The sequence below is a fragment of the Solanum dulcamara genome, chromosome 3, assembly GCF_947179165.1.
Source record: "Solanum dulcamara chromosome 3, daSolDulc1.2, whole genome shotgun sequence".
Lineage (NCBI taxonomy): Eukaryota > Viridiplantae > Streptophyta > Magnoliopsida > Solanales > Solanaceae > Solanum > Solanum dulcamara.
Genome location: NC_077239.1, coordinates 77,372,868 through 77,384,285, shown reverse-complemented (window position 1 = coordinate 77,384,285; position 11,418 = coordinate 77,372,868). Strand labels below are relative to the sequence as shown.

General features: G+C 35.5%; 1 protein-coding gene across 7 annotated transcripts; it reads left to right on the top strand.

Moving 5' to 3' along the window:
• The first annotated feature begins 252 nt into the window (after window positions 1-252).
• LOC129883069 (endonuclease III homolog 1, chloroplastic-like) lies at window positions 253-10,776 on the top strand. 7 transcript variants are annotated; one of them, XM_055957623.1, is made up of 12 exons: window positions 267-399; window positions 3,295-3,685; window positions 4,799-4,896; window positions 5,631-5,694; window positions 5,912-6,030; window positions 6,485-6,551; window positions 7,125-7,216; window positions 7,297-7,434; window positions 7,514-7,618; window positions 9,297-9,380; window positions 10,145-10,265; window positions 10,470-10,760. In XM_055957623.1, exons 2-11 carry the CDS (start codon window positions 3,340-3,342, stop codon window positions 10,259-10,261), a joined length of 1,230 nt encoding a protein of 409 aa, XP_055813598.1. In that variant the 5' UTR covers window positions 267-399; window positions 3,295-3,339; the 3' UTR covers window positions 10,262-10,265; window positions 10,470-10,760. The 7 variants fall into 7 exon arrangements, with proteins under 7 accessions (XP_055813599.1, XP_055813602.1, XP_055813601.1 ...); XM_055957624.1 differs by lacking the exons at window positions 10,145-10,265; window positions 10,470-10,760 and adding an exon at window positions 8,595-8,773 and having other exon boundaries at window positions 253-399; window positions 8,858-9,377; XM_055957627.1 differs by lacking the exons at window positions 9,297-9,380; window positions 10,145-10,265; window positions 10,470-10,760 and adding exons at window positions 7,995-8,051; window positions 8,595-8,654 and having other exon boundaries at window positions 255-399.
• The last annotated feature ends 642 nt before the right edge of the window (window positions 10,777-11,418 follow it).

The following is an 11,418-nucleotide window of genomic DNA, read 5'->3' as shown; positions in this document are numbered from 1 at the left end:
AAATGCTCTTTTTTAATTTGATCAACTCGTCAATTTTAACATTGTATGTTTAACAAATTCCATGATTTAGAAATTTTCTTTAATTTCGTGATTAATTTAAACTGAAATGGAAAAATATATTTTTTAGTATTCAAAGTTGTCTTCAAAATAGCTTAGGCAGAAGTTACCTCATACATATTACTGGTAAGAGATACAATTATTTGATAAAATTAATTGAGATGCTTGAAAACTGACGCAGGCAAAAAGTGAGTAATTACCCCAGCTACACTGTTCATAAATAATTGAGTATAAAGGAATATCTTCCTTACTATGCTGCTTGCCTCCCCTTTTAGTCCTTCATCGTCCGGCTTCCGCCACCGATCGCCACCACTAGTTCACCTTCAGTCCCTTACCGTAACTGTAAGTCTCTCTCTTGTTTACTTTCTGGTGCTATTTATGTCTCTTTTCATTTTCCTTTTATTCAGTTCAGATTTGATTACCCCCTGTTTTTGGATCTATTGTTAATGCTTATCGTGTTAGCGTAAAGATTTATTTTTTTTTGTTCTCTTTTGTGTTTTTAAAGAAATGATGAGTCCATTCTAAAGGTAATTAAAAGAAACTGAATAACAGAATTAAAGAGGAACGAAGAAGAAGAAGAATCTAATATCATTGTTTGATTCATTGATCTGAATTCTGTACAATGAGTGTAGGGCTTATTATAATCCCATTTTATAACAAACTCAAGCTAGGAGGTACAAAAATATTCAAAGCTCCTAGCTTGGACAACAGATATTCATGCTGAAACTTGACAATCCTTTTGTTAATATATAAGCTGGATGTACTTGCGTAGGAAGATATTTGACCATGATCATGCCCTGTTGAAGCCTTTTCTCTTATGAAGTGATAGTCATTCTCAATGTGTTTTGTTCTTTCATGATACACTGGATTGGATGCAATCTGAATTGTTGCCTTGATATCACTATAGACTTGAACTGGTAATTGAATACCGACATCAACTTCCTTTAAAACACCAAGTAACCACACTAATTCTGAGACTGCATGCAAGACTTCTGTATTCAGCTTCAACTGAACTTCTCGTCATGCAGTCTTTCATAAGGAGACAGATTGTTAATCACACTGCTAGGAAGTCTATTAATTAGATATGCAACAGCTAATACACAATGCCTCCAAAGCATTTAAGGGATTTTAGCTTGAAACCTCAAGGATTTTGTGACCTCAAGTATATGCCTATGGTTTCTCTCAGCAACTCCATTTTGCTGAGGGGTATAGGGGCATGATATCTGATTTATTATCCGCATTTCTTTGAACAAAGCATCACATATTGAATTTACAAATTCTGTCCCATTATCAAATCTTAACACCTTTACCGTTTCACCAAAGAGTTTTAACAAATTGCAGAAAAACTTGAATAGACACACACACACACAGATCTGATTTATTCTAAAGCAGATACAACCAAGTCATTCCTAAGTAATCATCAACAATTATAAGAAAGCACTTGTTTCCATCAAATGTAGTTGCGTTATAAGGACCCCTTAGGTCAACATGTATCACATCAAACCTACTAATACTCTTGATACTACTAGTTGGGAACACTATCCTAATCTGTTTAGTATAAGGACATACTATGCACTTAGACACTTTACACATTTCCTGTTTATTCATAGTGAACAGTTTATTTAATAGTACTACAGTTGACACATTTCCTAGCCTTCGGTGCCACATCTCCATATCCAATTGTTTGAACTCTTGTTGTACATCCTTGGCAGCAAATGCAGACTCCTTGTCATCTCTTTTAGTCAACTGTTTTAGTAGCAGATATAGTCCTCCTTCCTCTTGACCAACTTCCTCTGCCTTCCCACTGTAAAGCTCCTGGAAAACACAAAAGTGAGGAAAGAGGGTGACTGAGTATCCTAACTCCTTGGTTATCTTGCTCACAAACAGTTAATTATACTTGAACTGAGAAACATGAAAGACATTTGTATTTTTACTTAAAGCAGATATGGCACTAGAGCCAATATAAGTGACTTATGAAATATCCCCATTTGGGAGATGGATTTTCTTTGGATTCTCAGTGTGCAGTATGGACCCTTTAGACAGCATGCCCACAATGGACACCATATGATTGATTGCTCTAGTATCAATTATCGAGACTTCACTATTTTCAGAAACTAACAATGCTTTACCTGCAATATTGATTGCATTCGATTCATCAGCATTCGTAGTTAAAGAACCATAATCAAGCATATGTAAGATTTGGTCATATTTGCTTTTTTGGATAAGGACACCCCTAAAGAAGTTGTTTAGCTTACTTTTCAGCATCCTTGACAGAGCTGTTTCTCTGATTCACCTGATCATTTCTAGCGTGAGCAACCTGTTTGTCCCAGTCAGCAACTAGGACATTTGTATTCATACCATATGTAAAGTTAGCTTGAGACTGATCTGGTTCATTCAATGAACTATTGTGGTCTCTTATTGCATTGTAAGTTCCACCAGGATTAACATTTCCACTATACCTTTTCCTCTTGGACTTGAACTCAGGAGGATAGCCCACTAGTTTGTAACAGAAGTCCTTAGTGCGGCCTTTACACTTGCAGAAATCATATTTCATGAGCTTCTTTGGTTTTTGTTGCGACATCATAAAAAATACTCACATACTGTACATGGATGAAAATATCTTGTCTTAAGATCCTCTAACAATTCTTTTTTTTTCTTTTTATGAAAAAAGTGAAGAAATATAGATATGGACATACCAAAGTTTTGAAAAGCATCCGTGATGCCTCATCTAACTTCTTCCAGCTGATAAGATGTAGTCCTAAAATAATAATGTGTTCTCAATGGATTTCATACATGGTCCGGAAGTACTTCACTGGAGTTTGATAGTAAAATATACAAGCATAAGTCAAATTGCCTTTCAAAATGCTACCGGAACTGCTATCATTGTTATTGCAGTTGTTTCCAGTAATTTTGGGTAAACTTTAGTACTGCTGAACTGGAAAACCTACTGCGCCTCTTTTACTAATAACGCTTTCATGATTGTTTTATGTCTAGTTTCTTTAGTAAACAAATGTTGGACATACTTTGTGATAACCTTATATGTAATAGAGCCCGAGATGGCTGAGAAGAACTACAAGAGTGTGGAGGGAGAGTTGTGTGTTCAATTGTAGATGATTTTAAATAGATTGTTAGTTCACTATAAGCTAAAGTCTAAATATTAGTACAATTTCTATCAGGTAAATCTTAATTTAATATACAAAAATTTAACTATTTTGCTTTGGGTTACTGCTTTTATAGATAACCAGATCTTCCAACTAGTCCAGTTGAGAAGCAAGATAGAATATGGAAATGATCAAAGTTGGGCCAGCGGGAAGAGGTGGTGGATCAATATGGGAAGAAAATGGACGAAGCGAAGTTGCTGGGATTTTTGTTTCCTACACCAAAAACACAATTCAGTCGCTTCAGTTCCTGTTCTATGAGAATGGCAACTTTGTTCAGTCTAATAAGCATGGCAGTAACAGCTCTGAAAACTTCTGTGCCGTTGTCCTTGATTATCCATCAGAATTTCTTACTTCGCTAAGCGGATTCTACGTCAACGAAACTACTAAAGTTAACACCACCAACTTTCCCGTTGTACCATATGGGCCATCTGGGTATACATCCTATGTCGGCGACGGGTATTCAACAGGTTTGGAAACTATTAAATTTAACACCAACAAGGGTTCCTATGGACCATATGGGTGTACCATGCCTACATCTCATTCCAAATACTTCAACTTTCAGTTAGGAAATCATAGTCTTTTTGGTGGTTTTCATGGCACCATGAGTCCCTTTTCCGTTGAGAGTATTGGAATCTATGTGAAGCCCATCATATCCTCCATGATCAACTTGAAAGATCTTCGAGTAAAGGATGAAAATGAAGAAAACTAACTCACCGTCCACAAATTTCCAAATTCTTAGTTCATCTTATTTTACTCTATGCTTGCTGCTTACTGCTTGGTTATTATGTAAGGTTTATCAGTTATGCTTTGTATTGTAAATATAAGTTCCTCCACTAGGTAGTGCTTTGTCTTTGTACTGGGCATGTTATTGTATTGTAAAAACAAGTATTTGTAAGATGTAAAAGCCCGCCCCGGCTGCTATGACATTGTGGGAAATCACAGCCAGTTTCTATTGCCAAATTTCATCTTCATGTTTAATGTTTTGGTTAAAATTATCTTCAACATCTTTTAATTTAACCAAATGGGAGAAACTTTTGACCAAGGAGTTTATTTTTCCTTTAATCTTATTCAATTTTGATAAGTATAAAGAATTAATTACTATAGCTATTACTAAAAATTCATATAGTCAACTAATTAAATTATTTAATTATTTTTTAAAAGTTTCTCTGAGATATCTGTAATTGCAATTTCTATTATTTATTATTTCAATTTAAGAGACGTGGCTTAAACTTTTGCCAGTCCCTCCAGAAATATGTCCCTCTCTCTTCTCCGACACACTGCATATCTCTCTTCACTTCCATTTCCAATTCGATTCATCTCCTTTACAGCAATGCCAAAAGCACGAAAAAATCCTCTTATGCAAAACCCAGGTGCCTCCCAAATAAAAAGATATACAACTTTTGAAAATCTTACAAGAATGTGTTGTTTTGTGTAGTTAAATCTTGAATTTTTCGTATCTTGTTTCAAGTTTTAACCTTGAATTGAGCTTAAAGTTGCAGTCTTTTTCATGAGTGTAGACTTTTTCTTGCAAATTATCAAAGATGGGTTTGTGTAATAATCATCAAAGATGTTAATTTTAGGTTCTGAAGTTGATGGTGTTGTTCCCAAGAACAGAGTGAGAAAAAGGAGAGTGGAAGTGATAGCCAAAGAAGTTAAGACAGAATCTCCAGATGAAAAAGTATGTTTTTTTTTTCTTTTGCTCATTAATACTGTTGTGGGTCTCTTCTCCTATGCTGTGGAGGTTCCATTTTTGTTTATTGTTGTGACTTGTGATCATTCTTTTATCCTGCCAAGGTTTGATTTCGCAATATTTCTTTGTTGGTATAATACATAGACTTGCCCTTTAACTTGGCCTCAACTCACATTTATGCCTCCGACCTTGAGTATATACAGGTATGCACTTAAATTTGTATAAAATTAAACAAGTAGACACGTATTGGCATAATACACTTTGGACACCACATAGGGCAGATGTGTCTGCTTGTTCAACTTTATACAAGTTTAAGTGTCTACTTGTGCACGTTCAAAGTTGGAGGCAAAGATATTGTTTGACGCCAAGTTAAATGACATGTTTATGAATTATATTGGCTTCACTCCATTTCTTTGAACTATCTTATTGTACTCCCAATCTAATGATTGTCTCACTTTGCTTCCGAAAAATCAGATTGACACTCTCTAAGAGTGATCAAGCACGTTATTAAATTTGAATTAATTACATACAAAGTTTAACTCAAAGATTGTTTTGTTATATTCTTAACAAGAAAAAGTGGGAAACTCCATTTCGTGAAAGAGGAAATTTTTCTGTGGTCTATGTACTTCACAGACTATTTCAAATATCAAATACTATAGATCCTTGGTTCTTGAGGTTGGGTGAGGAGAACCAAATCATGTGTTTTTTGTAAATTGTTGCAGTTTCTCAGGCATCCAGAAATTGAAGATTTTGCAAAAAAAAGTGACAATATTTATTCTCAGTCAAGTGAGTACAAAGACAATTTCTGTTTTTCTACTATTAATATTGAATGTTGCACATTTAGTTGTTAACTATATCTCCATATAGAAAGGTTGATTCTGCTGTTAAAAGAAAAAGGACTTTAATCTCTTATTCGTTTCCAACGGTTCTTTAATCATGAGGATTTCTCGGGTTGAATAAACCTTATGGATAGTATGACTATGATCTGGCAAATTTGATGCAGTACAACCTCCAGCCAACTGGGAAAGGGTCATTGAAGGGATACGCAGTATGAGATTATCAGAGCATGCACCTGTGGACTCCATTGACCCGGATGAAGGGGTGACTTCTCTTCAACCTAAGGTGCATACATCTTTGCAGACTTGATGCTTGGTCAGTGGTTGTATTCTTTGAATGTGTTGTATTTTCTCTAAAAAAGTGAAACAACATTTAGTTTTTCAAGCAAGGAGGTGATTTTTTGGCATCTAACGACACTAGAGTCCTTTCGGAAACAATTCGACTTGTTTCTCTTTAGGATTTTTCCCTGACAAGATGGTCTTGTCGGAAGGACATTTTTAACATCTAAATAAGGGAAAGGCCAGATATAACATCCAACGAGAGAAATTGAAAATTAAATGAAGCAAGTTCTCTAAGTTGCAATCTAGAACTGAGTGCTCATATATAAGAATAACTTGAGAATGAAAGTGTCCTTTTACTCTTTTTATGAGTAAGCTCGTATAATATTTTAACACTTCTGATAGAATGCTGATGTTGATTACTATTTTCTTCTTCACTTTTCTGTTCACAATCTCATCAGGAAAGAAGATTTGCTGTTCTGGTCGGATCATTGTTATCAAGCCAGACCAAGGGTCATGTTACACATGGCAAGTGTTGAGATTACTAGTTTTGGAAGTTCAGCTCTATGATGCTCATTAATAACGTGATTATCTCTTAGTAGGACTACGTTCATGTTCTCTTTATGATAGGTTGTGTCTCCTGAATGAGTTAGTAACTTATCCACATGTGTTTTCCTCTTCCTATCTTAGAGGTTACTCTGATATGTCTTTGTCATCTTACCACCTAAATTCTTTTTATTCTGTCATCATGATTATCTTGATCTTGTACTTCATTGTTGCAAAGATTTATGTAAGGTATTGGGGTTTGTTTACTGAGTATATCAAACTCCTTGCTTTTGTAGCTAGTGATTGCTATTCTTGATACCTCCAATTTCCTTACGCCCTCATCCTCATAGAAAACATGTTTATCAAAATGGGATTACTAGGAGAATACCAATATATGACTAGTAGAAAAAAGATGATTTCAAGATGCTCTCTTACATCCATCTTTTGATGAGATGATTACTTGAAGTCAGATAATAATCTTCCACAATTTTATGAGGCTGTGCTATTCTTCTCTGGCTTCCTATTGGTATGTAATGATGTCCTCTGAATCTGCAGAAGCAAATCAACGGCTCCTTGAAAATGGTTTGCTGAGTGCTGACAAAATGGATAAAGCTGATGAAGCCACCATAAAGAACTTGATATACCCGGTATGCGCTCAATGATTTCAGTTTATGATATTACTGACATTTGCCCTCAAGCTGAGTTACTTAACAACTTTTATTGTCAGGTTGGATTTTACACAAGAAAGGCTCGGCACCTTAAACAAGTTGCAAAGATTTGTGTGTCTAAATATGATGGAGACATTCCTAGTATAGTGGACGACTTGCTTCTACTTCCAGGTGTTGGTCCCAAGATTGCTCACCTGGTAGGAAGCAAAGTTATGCTTTTTTCATTTTCCTTTCACTGCACATTTCTAAGTTATTTATAATCGCTCTTTCCTTTAGGTTATGATAATGGCATGGAACAAAGTTGAAGGTATTTGTGTAGATACTCACGTGCATCGTATTTGTAATCGGCTTGGTTGGGTCTCACAGCCTGGAACAAAGCAGGTATGCTTAATTCTATTTGCAGACGAAGTTTTACTACCATAATGAGTAACTAGAAATTGGCGTGTACATTATGTTACATATGTGCAAATTTTTTAAACAAATTCTTTTTGTCTACTTCAATTATGAGTTTGCTAAAACTGGAAGGGAACAATTTAGGAAGTAATTTTGCTGGGATGTGCCTTTGATAACTGGTATCTTATTTTGCAAATGGATTGAGGATCTAAAGTTCTGATTCTATTTTTGAGCAAGAATTAAAGCCAAAGCGTTGTAACATTGGACAGAAAATGTGGATACATTGTAGATATAGCAAACGTACTGAATTGTAAGATAGGTAAACTACACACTATCTATCTTGGTTTATCATTGGGTGCTTCAGATAAGGATCTTGCGTTGTGGAATCTGGTGATCGAGAGAGATCAGGATACCAAAAGAGGTAAGTTTTAATAAAGAGCACACTGTTAAGCATGCCACATACTTAATGTCGTCAATGCAGGCACCTAGGAAGTTAGAAAAACTTCAACAAAACTCCTCACAATATGCTGCAAATGGATAGAGTAAGTTTCACTTAGTGAACTGGAAAGCGGTCACGTCCCCAGGGAAATGGGGAAGACTTGGAGTGATAGACCATGGGGTTTTATGACGGAATGGGATGACTTTAGAGGCCATATTAGCTTCAGGGTAGGGGACGGAAGCAGGATTAGTTATGGGGGCAGAGGTAGCGTGAAAAGAGTGAGTTGATGCTTACTTTTCCAACATATGTGAAGAGTCTCGGTGCCAGAAAGAGCCGACAGTCTAACAGATTTGTAGGACACATGAGGATGATGTTCTTTGGGATTTGAGATTTAGCAGGAACCTCCGGGGTTGGGACATTGGTGAATTTCAAATCCTGGTTGAGTTAGAGTCCGTATGTTATATCGTATTTATGGAGATAGGGACAAAATGAAAACGGCTTATTCACAGTTAAGTCTTATTACAGGAATTCGTTAGTGAAGGAGGAGTTGTCCTTGCCATACCTTTTTATTTGGGTCTCAGGGCACCCAGGAAAGTGTGTTTCTTTTTGTGGTTGATTGCGAGGGGAACGTCACAGAAGGTGGAAAATTTGAGAAAGCGGAGGATTACCTAATAGCAGTTGATGCTTCGTGTGTAGATTTTCGGGTGTAGACATAGTCTATTTCCTGTTACATTGCCAGTTGTACTTGGTAAGTCTAAATTGGTTTGGAATACATTTGGTGATGTCAGGTACAGTGAAGGACGCATTGTTCAGTTGGGCTATCAGGAGAAGGAAGAGATGATCGAGGGCGTGAGATGTTGCTCCATTAGCTCTTATGTGGGTTATGGAAAGAGAAATACGAGAGCATTTGAAAGGGTTGGCAATGACTTTGTAAAGTTGAAAAATAGCCTCTCATGTCTAGTTTCATTTTAGTATTACCCATGAGATTCCTATTTGTATAGAAGATTCAGTATGTTAGAGAAACATATTTTGGTGTAGGTTCTCCTACTTATGGTATTTGACCCTTATATACATTGTTTCCTCTTCATATAAATTTTTTTACTTTATTTATCAAGAAAATATTTTAACAACTTCCTTTCATTTCAAATTTCACAGTTCCCGCTGTAAGGAGTTAATAATAACATGTTTAGATGGAAACACTCAATTCTTACTTGTTTGCTCTGTCAGGGAACTAGATCCCCCGAGGAGACTAGGGTCTCTTTGCAGCAGTGGCTTCCTAAAGAAGAATGGGTTTCCATTAATTTGCTATTGGTACGTCTCCCCATCATTCTTCCTCTGAAAGTATAGTAGATGATCCCCCTTTCCCATCTCATATGGTCGTTACCGTTGTAGCTCAACTACATCTTAATTTTCACCTTTCTGCAATCAGTTCTGATTGGAAATCAATATGAAGTGTGTGCTTATTGCTTCTTTGGTATATATTCAGCTGACACCTAAAAGTTCATTTTAGCTCTATTTGGCAGTAGCTTTTAAGAATTTACTGTTATCAGCTGCACTACATAATAATGAAAGCTGTCAATGTGAATACTCGATCATTCTCAAATTACTTTGCAACCTCTAGCTAGACAGGTTAGGTGTTAGCTACACTTGAGGTGTCTCTGGACCTGCACTCCATGGGTGGAAACAGGCAGTAAACTCAAATCTTCTAATCTGTGTACTAGGAGTTAGCCCCTTTCTTCAGTTTCATGTCTGATCCCCCGAAAGACAAGTTGATTTTCTCTGCGACAAGTTACAAATCTCTCCTTCAAATATCAAACTTCCTGCACTGGATTGCCCAATAATCATATCCGCTCCCTAGACGAGAAACTGTTTTCCTTATCTTCAATATTTCTCCAAGTATTCATTCGTCCAAAATGTACACTTTGACTTACTTCCGCGACAAATTTTTCAGAAACTAACTTTGCCTACAGTATTAGACTACTCAAAGTAAGCATAGTTCAATTGGAGATGAATTTTCTGTTCTGGTTGTTTCTCACTTCAGTCTTGTGGCTATGACCTTTGGATTTGAAAAACAGGTAGGCTTTGGACAGACCATATGTACTCCTCTGAGACCCCACTGTGCTAAATGTACAGTAAGTGAATTATGCCCATCAGCATTTAAGGAGATACCAAGCCCCAAAAAGAAACTTTGACAAGGTTGTTTGCTGCTGCTTCCACTCTTTTCAGTTTTGTTTTCTAAAAGGGATTGATTTTTCAAGTTCTATAAATCTTTCAATTTTCAACTAGTCCAATTGATCCTATTACTCTCGAGAAATGAAACGTGACAACTAATATGAGACAGAGGAAGTAGTATTTTTTTGAGCGAGTTCACACATTAATTCCTATGAGTAATTTTTGCAGAATTGGAGGACTGGAGAGCAAAGCATAAGAACAGCAAGTGAGAGTTGACAAGTTTCTTGTATGTACAATAGAATATGGATATGGAGAGAGCATTTTATGTTTTTGCTCTTCAAATTTATTGTTGTAGGTCAACTTAACTTGATAGTATAAAAAAACTACATATCAAATGCTCAAATGACAAAACATACTAATCTTTAACAAAGAGAATTGGTTTTGTAGACAATTTATAAATTTTACGGAAAAGGGTCTAAAATGCCTTCGAACTATTGAAAATGGTACAAAAATGTCCTTCATCCATCTATTGGGCCTAAAATGCCTTTAACATCCACTTTTAGGTCTAAAAATGACATTTGCTTTAACGGAAAAGGGCATGAGGAGCATTTTGTATCATTTTCAATAGTTCGAGAATATTTTAGGTATAATAATACTAACCAAGGTTCAACAATACTATTGTACAAAAAACTATTTATATTTTCTTTAAAGATTTTTCTATTTTGTCCACATAAATTCATAATTTTTTAATTTCATGAAATCCTTACTCAAGATTATCCTTTTTATTTTATATTTGAACTCATGTTTTCCTTTTATTATTGTTATAGTAAAGCATGACTCAATGAAAAAGGGATCTTAGATGTTGATCAGTTAGTTAGAGGGAGTGTTGACAAGAGCTTAAAAATTATGCATTGCTTCATTATTATTATTTTCATCTATTTTCTTATGATTGAGATCCTTAATGAAGGTGTGTGTATTGTGTTCTTTCAATGTAATTTCTTAAGTTTGGAAGGTATGTTCATTTTGTTTGTACCTTAGACGAAAATTAATTATTGTAGTGGCAGTAATATGCTCATTACTACCAAGGTTCAAACACTACTATTGATAGATTAAAAAAATAAATATATATCAAATATTGAAATACGGCCTTTTTATTATAGTTTTTGTTGTACGAAGA

What these genes read in the sequence shown, in the direction of transcription:
- LOC129883069 (XM_055957623.1), top strand. Translation starts at nt 3,340, where the DNA reads ATGGAAATGATCAAAGTTGGGCCAGCGGGAAGAGGTGGTGGATCAATA. An exon ending in CAATATTTATTCTCAGTCAA is followed by an intron (nt 5,695 to 5,911) that starts GTGAGTACAAAG and finishes AATTTGATGCAG; the next exon opens with TACAACCTCCAGCCAACTGG. An exon ending in TGACTTCTCTTCAACCTAAG is followed by an intron (nt 6,031 to 6,484) that starts GTGCATACATCT and finishes CAATCTCATCAG; the next exon opens with GAAAGAAGATTTGCTGTTCT.